The sequence below is a fragment of the Rhinoraja longicauda genome, chromosome 15 (genome assembly GCF_053455715.1).
Source record: "Rhinoraja longicauda isolate Sanriku21f chromosome 15, sRhiLon1.1, whole genome shotgun sequence".
In the NCBI taxonomy this organism is placed as follows: domain Eukaryota; kingdom Metazoa; phylum Chordata; class Chondrichthyes; order Rajiformes; family Arhynchobatidae; genus Rhinoraja; species Rhinoraja longicauda.
Genome location: NC_135967.1, coordinates 15,821,921 through 15,841,958, shown reverse-complemented (window position 1 = coordinate 15,841,958; position 20,038 = coordinate 15,821,921). Strand labels below are relative to the sequence as shown.

The window sequence follows — 20,038 nt, the reverse complement described above, 5'->3', positions numbered from 1 at the left end:
AAACTAACATGCCAGTTATTATTTATAAAATGGCTCATTTCCTTTTGAAGTTTTATTGATGAGCTAAATATATTGTATCGGAATGTTGTCTGCTATTTTCTTCCTACTGCACAAAGTTTTGATACTTTGCAACTGCTGGGCATATTTCAGATCCATGGCATTGAAATTATTGTAAAGCTACAAGTGTCTTCATGGCCCTTAAGCAGAATATATCGATGTAGAAGATTTAGACTGGAATACTTTCATTGAGTGACGTGCTTTACCTTTTGACTTGACTCCCCATCCAAACTAGCAGTGGTAACATAGCATGTACCATCTTCTCTGCTTGACGACAGAAGGATGAGATCACATGGGAACGTCTCATCTTCCTTCACACAAACAATATCTCCAACCTGAAGAGAATTGAAAACATTTTTCTTTGCCTCAGACATCAATGTAATTAGTTCCTATAAAATCAAATGTTGCCTAATCCAACATTATAAAATGTTGAACTTCCATGTTTTGCTTTATCGATGCTTGACTTCCAGAAACAAATGATTGAAACAAGGACATCAGATCAAATACCTCAATAACAATTCTAATTTAGTGCAATGTCCATTTGAGATCAGTTCATGTTCTTGCCCCAGAAATTCAGCCACCCATTTGCTGAAAATTCTTCTAATGGAGGAGCATTTAGCTCAAAGTGCCAATCAAGTTTCTTTACATATTATCACATTAAATACACACATTTTCAGCTGGAAGTAACCTACTGTACTAAAGATCGTGGTTGTACCTCCCAAAAGGTTAAGCTCAAGAGCATTCATTTTAGCAAGTGGTGCAAATCAAAGAGCAAGTTGTTGAGCACCAAAAACAGTGCTGACCTTGACATCAAAGTAAGCATTGTTAAAGACATCAAGCAAATGATCACCCTTGCTAGCTTCCTGGCTTAGGTAAGTAGCATTAAGAGGAAGGAGGTTAGCGAGATCAATGACAGAAGTCATTCCCAAGGGCCGAACCCTAGTGCCAAAAATGTTTAAGGTCCGTATGCAGAGTCATTGTCTATGTACGGTCACCACATTCAAAACATCACTTAAGTTTCACCTATTCAGTACTGCCTTCAACCACTGAAGGTCACCCCACCCTCTGTCTCCTTTCTCTGTTCGTTTACTTATTTATCTATTTATTCACTTCCCTATGTTCTCTAAATCCCTGTAAAGTGTCTTTGAGTATATGAAAAGCGCTATATAAATGTAATGTATTATTATTATTATTATTATTATTAAATAAAGGTCATCAAGAAACAACTGCAAAAATAAAGTACCATCACTCTCTGCTCTATCCACCACATTCACTTTAATTAAATCCCTAGTCAGCAACACATGAACCTAATATTAATCTGTATTCAGTTTATGCATGCACAGCAATTCAATTGTAGCAGGCATACCACGTAAATAGCAATATACTGCCGCTCCACCCTCCAAAGGTGACAAGCATCAACTGCAACAAGAGACTTGTGCCCACAGGTCGAGTCACCTGAAATGCAGGATGTTTGTGATCATGAGCTTGGCTGTCAGAAAGGGCTGGTTCAATCGAGGTATCCAAGAAAGTTTGCTTACTGGTATTGTTCCGGAGAAATTTTAAATACAATGGGGCTGGCTTTATATGAAAGCTGTTTGGTTTAGAGGTATAGCGCAGAAACAGGCCGTTCGGCCCATCCAGTCCGCTGCGTCCAGTGATCACCCTGTACACTAGCACTATCCAACACACTAGGGACAATTTACAATTTTTACTGAAGCCAATTAACCTACAAACCTGAACGTCTTTGGAATGTGGGAGGAAATCGGAGTACCGGAGAAAACCCATGCAGTCACGGGGAGAACGTGGAAACTCCATACAGACAGCACCCACAGTTAGGATCAAACCCGGCTCTCTGGGGCTGCAAAGCAGTAACTCTACTGCTGGACCACCGAGCCTAAAGCTGGTTAGCATATACATAGAAATCCTTGGAGCATTGTCTGATACGCCGGGCAGTCTCCATGAGACATGTAAAAGCATGGGAAAGACAAACTCGAAACCTGTACATAGTGTTGCACAGAGATTGCTAGCCACCCAATTAGCAGAATGGGTGGAGGTAGCAAAAGGCTAGAGGTGAAATGAAGAAGCATGGGTGCCAGGAAGGACGTGTCTGTAGTAGCCAGTCTTGGTCAGAACATTGTTGAAGAGCAGGAGAGCAACAGGAATCAAAGGGGGAAGCAGCAAGAGATGGGTCTCACAGAACTCCTGAAGAAAGGAGGATTTCTCCAAATGAGGCATTACTTTCAGGAGTTTTTGCAGTGGAGCAATGATACGGAGACACAAGTGACTGCAGAACAACGAGATGGAATCTTCAGGAAAGTCAGTGGTATTTTGAACAAGCTTACTCTAAAGAAGTTTCACAAGTTATACTCGAAGCTCTTCAATGTGGGTTTAGACTCAAAACTAGCCCTAAAAGAGATCATTTTACTGATAGTAGATGGAGATGCTAGAATGTTGATCAAAAAGCAGTGCTGGAGGACCATTGTAGATTAGAGCTCAGCAAAGCAGTCACATCATCTGTGTTTTGTCTCACTAACGTAGAGAAGACCACATTGAGAGCACTGAAATGCAGAAGATAAGGTTGGAGGTTGTGCGGGTGAATCTGTCTCACCTGGAAGGGCTGCTTAGGCCCCTGAATGCAGGCAAGAGATGTATGGTTAAACATTGCACCTCCTCAGGCTGCAAGAGAAATAGCCTAGAGGGAGAATGAGCAAACTATGTAGTTGGAGACAGTCATGAACAAACCATGGTGCATGCAGAAAGCAATAAAACGGTGGGGAGGTGAAGCTGCATCTGGTGGTGGGATCACATTGTAAACATGCAGATGCAGAAGGCGATTAAGGCAACAAATCTATGTTTGCCTTCACAGTGAGAGGAATTGATTACAGGACCAGGAATATTTCAATGCAATTACACGCCCTTGATAAGACAATACCTTGAATATTGGATGTTGTTCTGGTTTCTTTATCTAAGGAAATATGCTTTTGTTATTAAAGGAGTGCAATAAAGGTTCACTAGACTAATTTCTGGGACTCATATATGGACTTGGATGATTCTGCTTATATTTGCAACAATTTAGAAGAATATAGGGCGACTTGTTTAAAGTTATAAATGACGATCATAGATAACATTTCAGATCAAAAGGTCTGATTTCCAAAGTTTATGGCTGGTTTAAGGAAAAAACAATAAAAAGGCTCGGCCAACAATGAAGCAGTGGACATGCTATAAATAGTAATACTGAAGTAATGAATGTCTTGATATCTATAAATATTACTGAAACTCTCATCTTGTATATCAGTTTGGTTTCAAAATACAGCCAAAACGGTACACGATAGCGCAACAATTATAGGCTCACCTTACTCACCATTGGCCTGCATTTCAAATGGTTGTTATATTTTAAAAGTTATTCACTTTTTAAACTTTAATAAATTTGATTGGCACTACCAACCGCCTCCCACCTGGGGTCCGGCGCATCCCGATTGCCTCCTGCCGCTCCCCCCCATGTGGGGTTGACTGATTGGCTCCAATCTACCGCTCGACGCCTGATTGGTTGCTGTTCCTGGCCCCACGTGGGGGGAGCGCTGCCGCCGCTGCAAGGCAATGGCCGTCGCCGTCGGGCTGCCACTGCAGGACAGGTTTGCACCCAATGGGTCCACGGGTCGCTCTGGCCGCCTGCAGCCGGGGTGAGTGGCTCCCTCTTCCCTTTCCTCTCCCCCGTCGCCCACCCCCGGCCCCGGGGGAGACTCCCCGGCCGGCAACGGGTCCACGGGTCGCAAGTTGGGGAGGGTTGCGGGCCCGCAGGAGAGGTTTGGATGGAGGGTTCCGGGTCCGCAGGAGAGGTTTAGACCCAACGGGGGTTGCCGGGCCCGCAGGAGAGGTTTGGACCCAACGGGTTCATGCCCATCTAGTGATGGATTAAATGTAGTGTTTGAATCTAAGCTCAGGGCTGAGGACGGCACTCAAATTGTAAACATCCATTAGTCTGAGTGAGCAGGCAGGATCATGGTGGAGATATTATAATAGTACAAGATGAAATATTGTACGAGTCATAAAAAGAGGTTGGACAAACTTGGATAGGTTTCTCTAGAATGTGGGTGACTGAAGGTACACCATATGGAACTATGTAAAATTATGAGATGGCTGTGGTGGACATTTTTCCTCCAAAGATGAAATGTCAAAGATCAGAGAGCGTAACTTTAATGTGAAAGTGGGAAAGCTTAAAGGAAATGTATTGGGCAAATTACTTTTAAACAGGTGTCTGGAGCTTGATGCCAGAGGTGGTAGTGGAGGCAGATATGATAGTGGCACTTAAATTGCTTTTAAATAGGCACATGGATATGCATGGAATGGGGGGATATGGATTACATGAGGTGGGGAAGATTATATCAGCAGCTCATTCAGGTATAGGAAAACAAGTTTCACTCTGCTTTACAGAATTTACCAAAATTCACAATATCAAGAATTGGCTGCTTGAAATTACTTTGTTTAGAAAAAAAACTACAAATTGACCACAAGAACTAAACAACAACAAAAATCCAAACTATCTCCAAAGATACAGAAATAAATAGAATCTCTAAAAATATATAGAAACTCAAATAGTTATCATGCAAATATCAAAAATTTGCTGACTTCAAAGCAAAGTCAAAATATATTCATAACACTACTTCAAATAAGCTTTGAAGACTAAACAGTTTTGATAAGAATATTTCCAGAATGGGTCCATGCCTGGCAGACTTTTCTTGCCATGTTTGTTTAGATTTCATGAACAAAAGGAAGTTTCAACTCATTTCAACATTGACTTCCCATGTAAGTTTACAATAAAGCAGATTTTGGATGGAAGTAATTTGGCCTTCAGCTGACAAGTAAATGGAAACAACAGTGACGTCAGTTTGTACTATACACCAAGCATTCAACTCAACTTGCTGGAATCAGCTTCAAGGTCAATACATTGTCTCATTGGAAAATATCAAAGATAATCACTCAATGAATGACATTAAATGAAAACTTCTGCTGCAGATGAATATTTGTTGAAAGCAAAGTGTGTTTATTTAGACGTTAAGTCCTATTTGGATGTTTCAACTGGTCAATCGTTGATATATGAATAAGAACAATAAATCTTAAGTACCAATGAGATAAGAGCAATGTTAAGATAAAAAATATTTTAAATGGAAATAAATTACAATAGAGATGAAGAACAGAATGCGCTAATCTACTCAAGAGCAAAAAACACCTCAGATACATGGGAAGGAATATGCCAATCATATTGCTTACAAGTTGTAATGACAGGAATCACGAACCATTGCTAAATGCAAACCAAATAAAAATCAAGCTGTCACAGCAACTACTCACAAGCATAGCCAACAGGAAGTAAGTATCTTAAGGGGAAAATTCCTGAAAGTTTACAAAGCGCAGGGGAATATGACTAAAAATTATGAGCAGGAATCCATGGATCAAACAACATGTTCCTTGAAAAAGATTTGGAAAAATATCAGGCAGCAATTATGTTCATTTTATAAAGATTAACCAATCTGTTAAATATCCCAATCTTAGTAGAGTACTCAGTAGGTCTTATGATTGATTGCAAGATACAACATTGAAACAGGACTTTGGCCCACCGAGTCTACGCCGACCATCAATCACCCATTCACACTATCTCCATGTTATTTCCATTCATCCACTCCCTCGCACGAGGGACAATTTACAGAGGCCAATTAACCTACAAACCTGCTCGACTTTGCAGTGTGGTAAAAAATTGGAGCACCCAGAGAAACTCAAATGTTGATTAAACACAAACCATAGTCAAGGAATGGAGGTGTGTGGACCACGTGCAGGCATGTGAGATTATTTTAACCTGGCATCATGTTTGGCATGGATAATGTGGGTTGAAGGGCCTCTCATTGTGCTGTACTGTTCTGTGTTCTATGAAATCCAAACAACATTGGTTGGTGCAATATTCACTTAATTTTTATTACATAACAAATGTTTGCCCAAGTGTGCTTGCTGTACTTTGCTCAGAAATCAAAATTAGAATAAAACACATCTTTATACACAGGTTGGTGTTATTAGGAATGATTGTTTAGTTTAGTTTAGAGATACAGCGTGGAAACAGGCCCTGGGCCTGCGCCGACCAGCGATCCCTGCACATTAACACTATCCTACACACACTAGGGATAATCTACATTTATACCAAGCCAATTAACCTACAAACCTGTACGTCTTTGGAGTGTGGGAGGAAACTGAAGATCTCGGAAAAAACCCACGTGCTCCCTGGGAGAACGTACAAACTCCGTACAGACAGCAACCGTAGTCTGGGATCGAACCCGGGTCTCTGTCGCTGTAAATGCTGTAAGGCAGCAACTCTACCGTTGTGCCACCGTGCCGCCCACAGATTGTGTTATTAGAGATAACTACACATGAAGGAGCCTTTCATACCCTTTCATAAAATGGCATCTCATCATTGATGAAAAAACAAATTTGGAGTTAAATGCAGAAACTTTTGTATGACACTAAATTACTTTAATTACTGAAATTTTGAGAGAAAATTTCATGCAATAATCCATGCTGTGAAAAATCTAAAATTATCAATTTTACCTGAATCTTTTCACATTGTTTTTCCAATATTCGTCCTCTATTAACAATATAGACAGGGCTTTTATTCACAGAATTATCTGCTTTATGCCTGAGCCAGTCCTCATAGCCCTGTAATGTGTACAAACCCACAGAAAAATGTAAATAGGTTTAGCAAGTTGTATCATTTTTGCATTACCTGTTATGCTGTACACTTGTACACCACAAATGTTTAAGTTCACAATTAATCACATGTAAAATACAACAATGTTGTCTTGCAAAGCTACCCACTTCTTAAGAGTAAACCTGAAGTTGACTGTGTAAAGAATAAAAAATATTATTCTTAGCAAGATTAAACCAGAATTTTTATATTTAATCCTATATGCGAAGCAACAGTAATTTTGCTGCAAGTAAAAATTTTCTTCTTACTTGTTTGAATGCAGTGACAATAATCACAAAAAAGAGGGGGAGACCACTTGTTACTGGGCTAGTTGGTGTATCAACAATAACCTGAGGATTTAAAAAAGAGGTAGATTAGCTCTTACAGTATTAAGAACGACTGTGGTGTTAACAGTGCTTAAAACTGCAGCACACCATTTACATTGTGTAAACTACTTGTAAAGCATAATTGCTTCAACAATCAGATAAATGCATACTTACACTGATCCACAATACTACTGTTTATCTTTGGGATATTACTGCAAAGGCTTTTAGTTTTATTAAACTGCTTTATGACATGTGGAACTTTTCCATTCAAAAAGGGAGACAAAACAGGAAACTACAGACTAGTATCTATCAGAGAAAATGTTAGAAGCTATCATTAAAATCATTATTAATCAGACAGTCATCCTAATTAATGAAGTTCAAGAAAGGGAAATCATGTTTGATTGATTTATTGATTTCTTTGGAAAACAATGGATATACCAGTCAAGATTTCCAGAAGGCATTCAAAGATTGCTGATTTCAAAGATACCGCAAAGATTACTGGAGAAAATAAGAGCTCACATTACATATAGTAACTCATCCTCGCATAAAGAAGATTGGCTGCAAGCTTTGAGAATCAAAGGGATTTGGGCATTTAAAGGCATAATTTACAAAAGGTGAACATGCAGGCACACAATACTTAGAAAGCTGTAAGAAAGTGATCAATTATTTTTAATAGAGAAGCTGTATATAAAAGTATGGAGGGTATCATAATTATAAGAGGACAATACCGAGACCACATTCGGAATACTGGGCTCCCCATTTGGGATGGGCATATAAGGTATGGGAAGAAGTTCAGAAAAGGTTTTACTATACCAATAAAGGGAATGAATGGGATGTCTTTAGTTTTAGTTTTATTGAGACAGCTTGGAAACGGGCCATTTGACCCATCGAGTCTGTGCCGAGCAACAAACTAGTTCTATCCTACACTCTAGGGACAATTTACCGAAGCCAATTAACATACTAACCTGCCCATCTTTGGAATGTGTGAAGAACCAAGAGCACGGGGAGAAAACCCACATGGTCACAGGGAGAACATGCAAATTCCATACAGGCAGCACCTGTAGTTAGGATTGAGCCCAGGTCTCTGGCGCAGCAAGGCACCAACTCTACCTCTGCGCCACTGCCACCACTGTGCTGCCCACAATCTTGTAAAGAAAGGGTGGACAGATCAGGGCTGGTTTTTAATTCACTGGAAAAGACAAAATGCTAGAATAATTCAGTGGGTTAGGCAGGATTTCTGGAGAACATGAATTAGTGATGTTTCGGGTCGGGACCTTTCGTCAGCCCGATTGTAAGGTATTCACTGGAGTTTAGATGAATGAACAAAAATTTGATTGAAACACAAGAAGCTGAAGAGTGGATGTAGAGAGGGCATTTCTACATGTGAGAGAATGAATATATATATATATATATATATATATATATATATATAAACATAGCACAAAAAGTAAGGAAATTTGTGTTTGGTAGATTATTTCTTTGTTGTAACAATGCTTCTTGGCAATAAATCTTATACCGTTGGAAAGCCTGTTTATTTCCCTTTTAAATGGTGCCACATTTGTAAGGAACATGCATTTGTGGGATGCGCAGCAGAGCTGTATATGGGTTGCGCCCATGAAAAAATTGCCAAATCTTCTCTGCCAATGCCAAACAGCTTATTCTGCTGTTGCTATTGACTCTTGTTTTAAGCTTCTGGTACCCCCAGGTGCTGACAATCAGGTGCCTGATTGGCACCTGATTGCCAGCATCTGTGAGCATGGGCCCTGCTACAGTGGTCAGTAGGTGTCTGCTCCAAGAATCGGCATGCCACGTTTGACTGATCTGGATAGGGCCCGTGCGATAGGGCAACTTCAAGCTGGTGTTCCGCAAAACCAAGTTGCGGCATTATTTGGAGTGAGCCCTAGTACCATCTCCAAAGTGAAGGCCAAGTTCCATATAACGGGGGATGTCAGAGACATGCCGCGAAGAGGGCGTCCCAAGAAGACGACACCCGAATAAGACCGTTTCCTCACCCTGTCAGCACTGAGGAACCGTAGGCTGTCTTCTACAGATTTGCAGTCAAGGTTTGCAGGACGATATGGCCGACGGCTCTCTGCCCAGACAATTCGGAACAGACTGCACGCAGCCTATCTCCGGTCTCATAGGGCTGCCAGGAGGCCTGCCATGACTGCCCTTCACCGTCAGGCCCGTTTGCGCTGGTGTCGGCAACACGTGCACTGGAACCTGAACATGTGGAGGAACGTTATGTTCAGCGATGAGTCCAGATTCTGCCTACGGCAGTTGGATCATAGGGTCAAAGTGTGGAGAAGACGCGAAGAACGCTATGCTGATTGCTGCCCCGATAGAGTAACATCTTTTGGTGGAGGCAGTGAGATGGTGTGTGGCGGCATCTCCCTCACTGGAAAAACGAGGCTTGTCATCATTGGAGGCAATCTCAATGCAGAGAGATATCGAGATGAGATTCTGCAACCAGTGACAATCCCATATCTCCACAGTCTGGGACCGAACTCTATCCTCCAAGATGACAATGCTCGCCCCCACAGAGTAGGGTTTCTCAGAGACTACCTCCAGAATTTGGGAATGGAGAGGATGGAATGGCCTGCCAGCAGTCCTAACCTCAACCCCATTGAACACTTGTGGGATCAGCTTGGGCGTGCGGTTCGTGCCAGAGTGACCAACACAACCACGTTGGCTGACTTGCGACAAATGCTGGTTGAAGAATGGGATGCCATCCCACAACAGTGTGTGACCAGGCTGGCGACCAGCATGAGGAGGAGGTGCCAGGCTGTTCTGGCTGTGTATGGTTCTTCCACACGCTACTGAGGCTCCTGTTTATTAAATGAATAAATTGTTAAATTGCCAATATGTCTTGTTTCTTCAGACTTCAATCATCCAATCCACCAAACAACACCGAACAAGAGTCAATGGCAGAATAAGCTGTTTGGCATTGGCAGAGGAGATTTGGCAGATTTTTCATGGGTGCAACCCACATACTCAGCTCTGCTGCTCATCCCACAAATGCATGTTCCTTACAAATGTGGCACCATTTAAAAGGGAAATAAACAGGCTTTCCAACGGTATAAGATTTATTGCCAAGAAGCATTGTTACAACAAAGAAATAATCTACCAAACACAAATTCCTTACTTTTTGTGCTATGTTTATATATATATATATATATATATATATATATTATATACTAAAACTCTCTTTTGTTTGTATGTTTGTTCCTGAACTGCAGCCAAAACGGTTCACGATAGCGTGACAAGAAGATGGCCGTCGCCTTCCAGCTGCTGCTGCAGGACAGGTTTGCACCCAATGGGTCCACGGGTCGCTTTGGCTGCCGCGATGGCCGCCTGGAGCTGGGGGGGGGGTAAGTGGCTCCCTCTCCCCTTTCCTCTCGCCCAGGGGGAGACTCCCCGGCCGGCAACGGGTCGTCAGTTGGGAGAGGGTTGCCGGGCCCGCAGGAGAGGTTTGGACCCAACGGGGGTTGCCGGGCCCGCAGGAGAGGTTTAGAGAGGTCCATGCCCGTCTAGTGTTCAACTAAAGATCATGTTTTTAAAGGGATCTTTTATTTAAGACAGGGACAAGATGAAATTTAGTCTCAGATTTTCAAGTTTCCAAAAACCTTTTCCTCAAATAGCAGTGGAATTAGTGTTTTTGAATATATTTAAATCAGAAGTAGATGCACAGATTTTTGTTAATGGGGTGAACTGTTTCTATGGATAAACAGGAATGTGTTGAAGATTTAATCATATCAGCCATAACCTTTTTAAATGGCAGAGCAGCTTCACGGGGCTGAGATGCCTGCTTCACTCATTTGAACGCTTTTTTAAAATACAATTGGTTCGACTTACCTGTACAAGGAATATGATAAGAAAGTAAAAATTTGCAATTCTTCTGAACTGTTCAAACAAATTTTTTGGAATAAAATTCCAGTATGTATACTGTGAAGATAAATGATACAAAAAGAGAGGTTTAATTCATAACTCAATGATAGGTTGTTTCAAATAATCATGCAAAAAACTGTGTAAGAATGGAACCATTCTCCAAACCTAACTCTCCCTCAGACCCTACACCACTATTCTGATTTCTTCAAGCTCTAGTTTTAGAACAGGACTACCAGTGAACATTATTTTATCATACTGATCCACTTTAAACGTCGAAGTACATCAACGCCATACAACATTTTCCTTGAGATGGCTATTTAAATAAGTTTTTTGTTTATATTAGTTAATATTAACGCTCCATGATTGCAAATTTTTGTTGTTTTAAACATTTCGTTAATAGATATGCAATAGCAATCAGAACATTAATGCCAATGCCAGAATACTGCTAAAGCTGGAAAACTGAAATAAAAACAAATGCTAGAAATAATCAGGCGAGGTAGCATCTGTGGAAAGAGTTCATGTATCAGCTTTGTTTTATTTCATACTCTTGACGTGTTGGCTTTGAGCTGTGTTAAAATTCCACAAGGAATGCAAATCATTAAATATTTGTTCAATGACTTAGCAGAGCTTAAGTTGCATGTTGCCTTAAATCATTGCAAGATCAAATACAGCATGGACAAATGCAAGATCAATGCAGGACTGAAACACTATTTTTTTAATGGGTTAGTTCATTAATTGATTTTAACAAACAGTTAAAACAGAATTATACCCAATACTTTTGTTGGAGCCACATGCAACCTCTAAATATGTGATCCAATTTAGTGCATTTGCTGAAGCAAGTACTAAAAACTGCATTCCACGGACTTTATTGAAATGGTTGCAACAATAACACTACAACCAACTGCGACCAAGCAACATTTTCCTTGTTTCTTTCTGCACTCTTTCATTTTGCTGTCTATTGTATTCTAGTTTATAGCATTATCTGATCTGATTGGATAGCATGTAAACAAAGCTTTTCACTGTATCTCGATATATGTGACAATAATAACCCTAAACCTCAAAGCAACGATCATCTGCCTTAACGACTTAGATACCTAACCACAAAAAACATGTTACAATTGTTTTGGTTAACATTAAATTTAAAACAGCTAAAGGAGATATTAAAAAAACCTTCAACAAAGAAAAAATAATCCCAGTTATCCAGGTGTTGCATTCACTGTACATTTCTTAAGAACCCCTAAAATATCAAATGTAGAGTTTAAATTGCTTAAAGGTGACATTCCATTTTGGTTGACAATTTAAATTATTCTGAATTCAGTTTTGGTTGAGCAAAAATACATATGGTCAAATGGAGAATTATAACTGCATGTTGTCATTACCATGACAACTCCAACGTAATTTGTAGATCTCCTGCTTTTCCTGCAATACGAGCTTTAACCTTAATTGGATGCGTGGTGCTGAGCCACAGCAAAAGAAAATGCTGTCAGCCAGCTCGTGGAGAAACTTAACTGTGTCAGACATTTTAGAAATTGTCTATTAAAAAATCAGTAAAGCCACATGTTAACTTCTTGGTCAAAGAAACTATTAGCACTGGTTATGTGTGTATATATATTTAACTGAACAAAGACACATAAACATGGAGCCAAACAAATTCAAAAGTATGATGAAATTATTTTAAATTCCCTATAATTTTGTAGCAATTAAAAAGGTGAAAATTACACAAATAGCATGAAGAGGTGGGCAGTGGGGAAAACGGACCAAGAATTGATCTAAAAACAAGTATTTTGGTTTACAGATTTCTCTAGAGCTCTGTATATTTTTCATGTTGACAAATGATTGATGCATGGAACCTAGGTAATGCAAATTAAGCCATCTTTAAATCGGTATGTCAAAGATACGCAATCTTATCTTCTGCTGAGCATTTAATTTTATTGCTGTTGTCATGCTACTGCCAAGCTACCATTAAGATGCATGAATCTTAACTGAATCCACGAAGACTGCTGAAACAGAAGTGTTGCAGATCAACTTTTGCTAATGTTCTGTTCCATTGCCTTGGACATTAACCTTCCTTAAAAGGGAAATGAAGCTAGACACAAAAACCAGCATCTGCAGTTCCTTCCTACACATTAAAAAGGGAAATGATTTGATGGTCAAAATGGTTATTGCCATCATTGCTTCTTCCTAAATCTAACAATCAGGCCAACTCCATCATTCTTAAGCTTTTATTTTTGCTCAGTATCTGATAAAGAAATAAGTTTATGCAATATTTTAAAATATCTAAAAATCCCATGTATTTCCCCCCATCTTCTGAACAAGTATTCACATTAATTTAAGAAACCCTATAATTAAATTCACTTCACCATTACTTATACAGGACTTTAAAACTCAACAATTAGAAGAGTTTGATGCAGGACTTGAGATGCAGACTTACCTTTGAAGAAATTATTCTATTGTCATAGAAATTCTGAGGGAAAAATGTTTCTACTCCAGGAATTTGATGGTGTCCAACATAAATTGTGCGGCTGTCAACTCGTTTTTCTTCACCAGCACACTTGGAAGGATAAAATATAATGTTGGTTGATTAGAAAGTGAAAATACATTTGTACAACCTTTAATTTGTACTTTGCAACTGATTGGACTTTTAAGAGGGTCAGATGAAGGTTAAAATCAATTTCAATCGCATTTTTCTCCATAACTGACAAATTTCTGACATATAGTTTATCCTCATTACAACACAAAATATCGGAAAGGATAATTAAGTTAGGTATTTACTGGTTGCAACAGATTAATATGTTAACTCAGTTTTAGAGTCAGATTAATGCAGCACAAAAACAGACTCTTTGGCCCGTCACATCTATGACCACCTCATCGGCCCATTACAATAATCCCATTTGTATGTGTTAGGTCCATATCCTTCTCTACCCTGCCTATTCAAGTGCCTGTCTAAATGGCTCTAAATATTGGTGAATATCCAATTCTACCACCTCCACTGGCAGCATCCCAAAGACATGCAGATTGGTAGTTTAGCTGGCCTCTATGTTGCACGTTGTATGTAGATGAGTGATAGAATCTGGGGGTAATTAAAGGATATGTGAGAAGAAAAGTGGATTAATGTAAATGGGTATTTAGTTGTTGGCACAGACTCAATGGACCGGTGTGTCATTTTCATAGAACCACTATGGACTTGAACCAAAGATCCCTCTGTTAATCAACATTCCTTAGCTCCCTACCATGTACTGCACATGTCATACTCCTCTTCCAAAGCATCTCAAGTACTCATATATATTTACATAAAATATAAAATGTGCAATTGGAAGAAATTATATTTTGTCAGTACAAATGAATGCATTTAAATCATACGACTGTGATTGTTTCCTTGTAAGATGGACAAAATTAAATGAACAACAGACACCAAGATACAGAGCCAAAATAACTGCAGATGTTGGTTTACATTGCCAGCATATCCCCTGAAATGGGCAGATAATCTTGGGGGAAAAAGGATGGACAGTCTAGATTGGTGCCTTAAATGGGAAATTGAAAGAGGATTAGATTGAAACATACAAGATCCTAAGGGATCCGGACAGGGTGAAAATTGGGGAATATTTCCTTTATTGTAGAAATCCCAAACTAGGCATCATTGCTAAACCCTTTTCACATGTAAAACATGTCACCTATTTAGAAACACAACACAATTTATTTTTGAGGATCATTAATTTTCAAACTCTATTACAAAGGATAGTGGAGGCCGAAGGAGCGAGATACTTGATGAGCAAGAGGGCAAAGGTTGCAGAAGGTAGAGGGGGGAATGTTCATGTTATAATCCAGCCAATCATGATCTTACATTGCAAGCAGGCTTGATGGGCCGAGCGGCCTATGCCCGATTCATACGGTCAATGTTTACATCCTTTGAATTAAAAAGTTTAACAAAGGAAAATGAGGATTATCAATTTATCCCAAAAGGCACATTAAAGAAGCCAGAGGTATAGATACACAATATTAATGGTGTGATGTGTTATTCAATTGATTAAAAGAATGCTCAGCTCTTTTTCTTGAGCAACTTCCATGTCTTCTGATCATCAATCTACAACCATAAAAGGTAACAGCAAAAAAAGCTCCTGACATAGATCCAATCTCTCAGAAACTTTCATTGACATAAACAGTGTATAACTGAACCAAACACAGCAGAAAATGTAAATACTGCATCTTTCAAATTAAAACTCAATTCAAATATAAGTTTTGACCTCTTAATGGAGAATTACATTCATGCAGTGTAATTAACTCAAGCTTATTTAAATAGAAAAATCAGTTTCATAGAATATATAAAGCTTAAGTTTTCCCAAGTTCCACATGTAAAAAGGCAAGTCACATTTCAATTTTCCAATTATGGTTTTAGGATACCATTTATAAAGGACTAGACCAAATGGACCCGTTGGGTCCAAACCTCTCCTGCATTGGTGCAGCACCCTCTCCCCCTTTCCTCCTCTCCCCTCCCCCCTTCCTCCTCCTCACCCTTCCCTCCCCTTCCCCTCCCCCCACTCCATCCCCCTCAACCTCCCCCCTCCTTCCCTCTCCCCCTCCCGAGGAGATAGATTTAAACTTTAAAATGTGAATAACTTTTAAATTGTGAATAACTTTAAAAATATAACCCGATTTCAACGAAACCTCTTCCATTAGCACCAAAGGGATGACGGTGAGTAAGGTGGGACTAAAATTGTCGCGCTATCATGTACCGTTTTGGCTGTAGTTCAGGAACAAACAAACAAACAAACGAGAGTTTTAGTATATAGATAGCAATGTGGCAATTATATGCAGTAGATATATTGAAGTCATTCTCAATCCATTGGTGGAGCGGGAGCACGTAGCTGCTGGCTGCGTGAGGACACGTGGGGCGCAGGACAGTGACGTCACCTTGTCCCATATTTGTGAGTGAGATAGGTGGCACCCCTATGGGTGACCCACTGAGCTACTCTTTTTGTAAACCAACATCAGCTCCTTGTATCAAAAAAATCAAGTGTGTCTTATTGTTATATGACCCAAAACAGATGTTGAATGCAAACTGTAGTCTACGAACAACAGCATGACATAGGTTTTATTGTCCAGGTGGTAAATGCAGAGCCAGCAAGATATCATCCTCCATTGATCTGTTGTAGCGGTAGCCATATTGTCGTGGGGCCAGGATCTTCTTGAGGTAGACATTGATGCGCACCATAACCAACTTCTCAAAGCACTTCATCACCACCAGTAGGTCGTCATTAAGGCACGTCACCTTTATCTACTTGGGGTTCTTGGTATCTTTGGTGCCCTTTTAGAGCAGGTGGGAACTCAGACAAGATGTCCACAAAAACTCCAGCCAGCTGGGCCGCACAGATTTTGAGAATGCAATCCGGTATACCATCAGATCCAGGTGCTTTGAGCGTTCGCCCTCTTGGAAGATCTACTGATGTTGACCTCGGTATCTGAGATTACAATACTGTCGGGGGCTTTGGGGACCCAAGAAGGCACATCAGTGTTCTCCCAATTGAATCTTGCGTAGAACGCATTGAGGTCTTTTTTTTTAGAGATACAGCGCGGAAACAGGCCATTCGGCCCACCGAGTCCACGCCGCCCAGCGATCCCCGCACATTAACACTATCCTACACACACTCGAGACAATTTTTTTAAAAAACATTTACCCAGTCAATTAACCTACAAACCTGTACGTCTTTGGAGTGTGGGAGGAAACCGAAGATCTCGGAGAAAACCCACGCAGGTCACGGGGAGAACATACAAACTCCCTACAGACGGCGCCCCTTGTCAGGATCGGACCCGAGTCTCCGGCGCTGCATTCGCTGTAAAGCAGCAACTATACCGCTGCGCCACTCATTGGGAGTGATGTTTCACTGTCACTTGAGCTGTCCCCTATTTTCGCCTTGTAGGAAATGGTGATGCGCAAGCCCTGCCATAGCTACTGAATGTCTGACTCATATTTCAGTTTAGAACAAAAGTCCCTTTAGCCTTTTTGATGGCCTTATCAAGGTCATATCCAGACTTTATGAATCTGCATCGTTAGACCCAAGATCTGGTTCTCAGAATAATGCAAACTATCTGGTTCATTCAAGGCTTTTGGTTGGGGAACACCCTGGATGGTTTTGATAGGAAAACATTCCACACATTTCCTTATAAAGTTTGTAGCCATTTATTTCTCAGTGCACAGGAAATGTTATCGATACTACAGATGTGAATTAAGGTAGTCCATATATTCAAGTGCCGGCTGACTATTGTGAAATGGCAAAAAAAAAAATGCAGTGTGCACCATCCAACTGTATTGTAGATTTATTATTTCAATATAGTTTCAGTTTATATCACCCTTTACAGCCCACTTTCCTCTCCAAAAGTACTTTTCCTTTATAAAAGGTTGACAGATCAGATAATATGTACAAGTGTAAGAAAATAACTGCAGATGCTGGTACAAATCAAAGGTATTTATTCACAACATGCTGGAGTAACTCAGCAGGTCAGGCAGCATCTCAGGAGAGAAGGAATGGGCAACGTTTTGGGTCGAGACCCTTCTTCAGACTGATGTCGGGGGGGGGGAGGGACAAAGGAAGGATATAGGTGGAGACAGGAAGACAGTGGGAGATCTGGGAAGGGGGAGGGGAAGAGAGGGACAGAGGAACTATCTAAAGTTGGAGAAGTCAATGTTCATACCACTGGGCTGTAAGCTGCCCAGGCGAAATATGACGTGCTGTTCCTCCAATTTCCGGTGGGCCTCACTATGGCACTGGAGGAGGCCCATGACAGAAAGGTCAGACTGGGAATGGGAGGGGGACTTGAAGTGCTCAGCCACCGGGAGATCAGATTGGTTAACGCGGACCGAGCGCAGGTGTTGAGCGAAGCGATCGCCGAGCCTACGTTTGGTTTTGCCGATGTAAATAAGTTGACATCTGGAGCAGCGGATGCAATAGATGAGGTTGGACGAGGAGCAGGTGAACCTCTGTCTCACCTGGAGAGGTCCTTGGATGGAGTTGAGGGGGGAGGTAAAGGGACAGGTGTTGATCTTGTGCGGTTGCAGGGGAAAGTGCCCCGGGATGGGATGGTTTGGGTAGGACGGGACGAGTGGACCAGGGAGTTACGGAGGGAACGGTCTCTGCGGAACGCAGAAAGGGGAGGGGATGGGAAGATATGGCCAGTGGTGGGGTCCCGTTGTAGGTGACGGAAATGCTGGAGGATGATTTGTTGGATACGCTGGCTGATGGGGTGAAAGGTGAGAACGAGGGGGATTCTGTCCTTGTTACAAATGGGGGGAGGGGGAGCAAGAGCGGAGCTGCAGGATGTAGAAGAGACCCTAGTGAGAGCCTCATCTATAATGGAGGAGGGGAAGCCCCATTTCCTGAAGAACGAGGACATCTCTGAAGCCCTAGTGTGAAACACCTCATCCCGGGCGCAGATGCGGCGTAGACGGAGGAATTGGGAGTAGGGGATAGACTTTTTGCAGGGGACCGGGTGGGAAGAAGTGGAGTCCAGATAGCTGTGCGAGTCAGTGGGTTTATAGTAAATGTCTGTCACTAGTCTGTCCCCTGTGATGGAGATGGTGAGGTCCAGAAACGGGAGGGAGATGTCGGAGATAGTCCAGGTATATTTAAGGCCAGGATGGAAATTGGAGGTGAAGTGTATGAAGTCAGTGAGTTCTGCATGGGTACAAGTGGTAGCACCAATGCAGTCGTCGATGTAGCGGAGGTAGAGTTCGGGGATGGGGCCGGTGTACGCCCGGAACAGGGATTGTTCGACGTACCCGACAAAGAGGCAAGCGTAGCTAGGGCCCATGCGAGTGCCCATAGCTACGCCTCTGGTTTGGAGGAAGTGGGAGGAGTCAAAGGAGAAGTTGTTGAGGGTAAGAACCAGCTCTGCTAGGCGGAGGAGAGTGTTGGTAGATGGGGATTGGCTGGTTCTACAGTCGAGGAAGAAACGGAGGGCTTTGAGACCATCCTTGTGGGGGATATACAAGGCACATTCCTTGTATATGCATACTTGGCCAAAAAACATATTCATTCATTCATTCGTTCCATTACCAGCTTTTAAAAGCACCATGATGGTGGATGTTGGAAGGCCATTGGAAGGTAGTCGTTACGACATTAGATCTTGAGTTTCTCGGCACAGGGATGAATATGGTCTTGTTGAAGCAGGTGGGTACTTCAGAACAGAGTAGGAAGTGATTACTCCTGCTAGTTGGTCCATACAGTTCCTAAGAACATGGCCAGGAGCTCCGTCCGGGTCAGTTGCGTTCTCAAGAAAAGCAAGGAAGGCCGCTCTAACTTCTGTAGCAGTGATCCAGGGAAGAGGCATACGCGAGTGTGATGTGACAGATGTCATTGCCCTTTTGGCCATCCGTTCAAATGCTGACAATATTTAGCAGGTCTTGGATCATCCACAAGTCCTCCACAAGATAATTTCCAGTCCAGAGGAAGGGTCTCTTTCCAAAGCCTTGCCTGCCCATTTCTCTAAAGAGATACTACCTGACCTACTGAGTTCCTACAGAAGGTTTTTTTTGTTCATTTCCAGCTGAACAAAAGTTGGATTACAATCAGCAAAATGTTTGAGAAGCCAAGAAACCCTTTCATGAATTATCAACCTTCTCAAGGATTGGTGTAGATCTGCATTAAACATTCTATTGCAATGGAACAACTGACTGGAATGACTGAAAACAACTCACTGACCTACTTGCTCAGTACTTTTTAGTGAAAGACAACAACTCCCACTAACTTCTACAGAAGCACTGTAGAAAGCATCCTACCGAGATGCACCACCACTTAGTATGGCAACAGCTCTGCCCAAGACTGCAAGAAATTAAACAGATTTGTGGAAATAACCCAGTTTAATCACACTAATCAGTCTCCCCCACATCAACTCACATTCACTTCACACCTCAGGTAGGCAGCTAATGTAGTCCAGGACCATTTGCACACCAGTCATTTGCTATTCTCCCCTCTCCTGTCAGATACAAGATACATAAGCTTGAAAGTACGTACCACCAGATCCAGGAGCAGCTTCTCCCGCCACTTTTCAG

At 41.4% G+C, this 20,038-nt stretch overlaps 1 protein-coding gene across 8 annotated transcripts in view; it reads right to left on the bottom strand.

Moving 5' to 3' along the window:
• The window catches only part of atp11c (ATPase phospholipid transporting 11C (ATP11C blood group)), a 92,844-nt gene that overhangs the window by 49,133 nt on the left and 23,673 nt on the right, over positions 1-20,038 (bottom strand). For all 8 annotated transcript variants that reach the window (XR_013548149.1, XR_013548150.1, XM_078412214.1 and 5 more), the window contains exons 2-6: positions 13,427-13,546; positions 10,963-11,052; positions 7,051-7,131; positions 6,646-6,753; positions 264-392 (exon numbers count right to left, since the gene is read on the bottom strand). Coding sequence is in view for 6 of the 8 variants with exons in the window: in XM_078412214.1 (XP_078268340.1) it covers positions 264-392; positions 6,646-6,753; positions 7,051-7,131; positions 10,963-11,052; positions 13,427-13,546 (528 nt within the window). In the remaining 2 variants the exon portion in view is untranslated. The remainder of the gene's footprint in view (positions 1-263; positions 393-6,645; positions 6,754-7,050; positions 7,132-10,962; positions 11,053-13,426; positions 13,547-20,038) is intronic.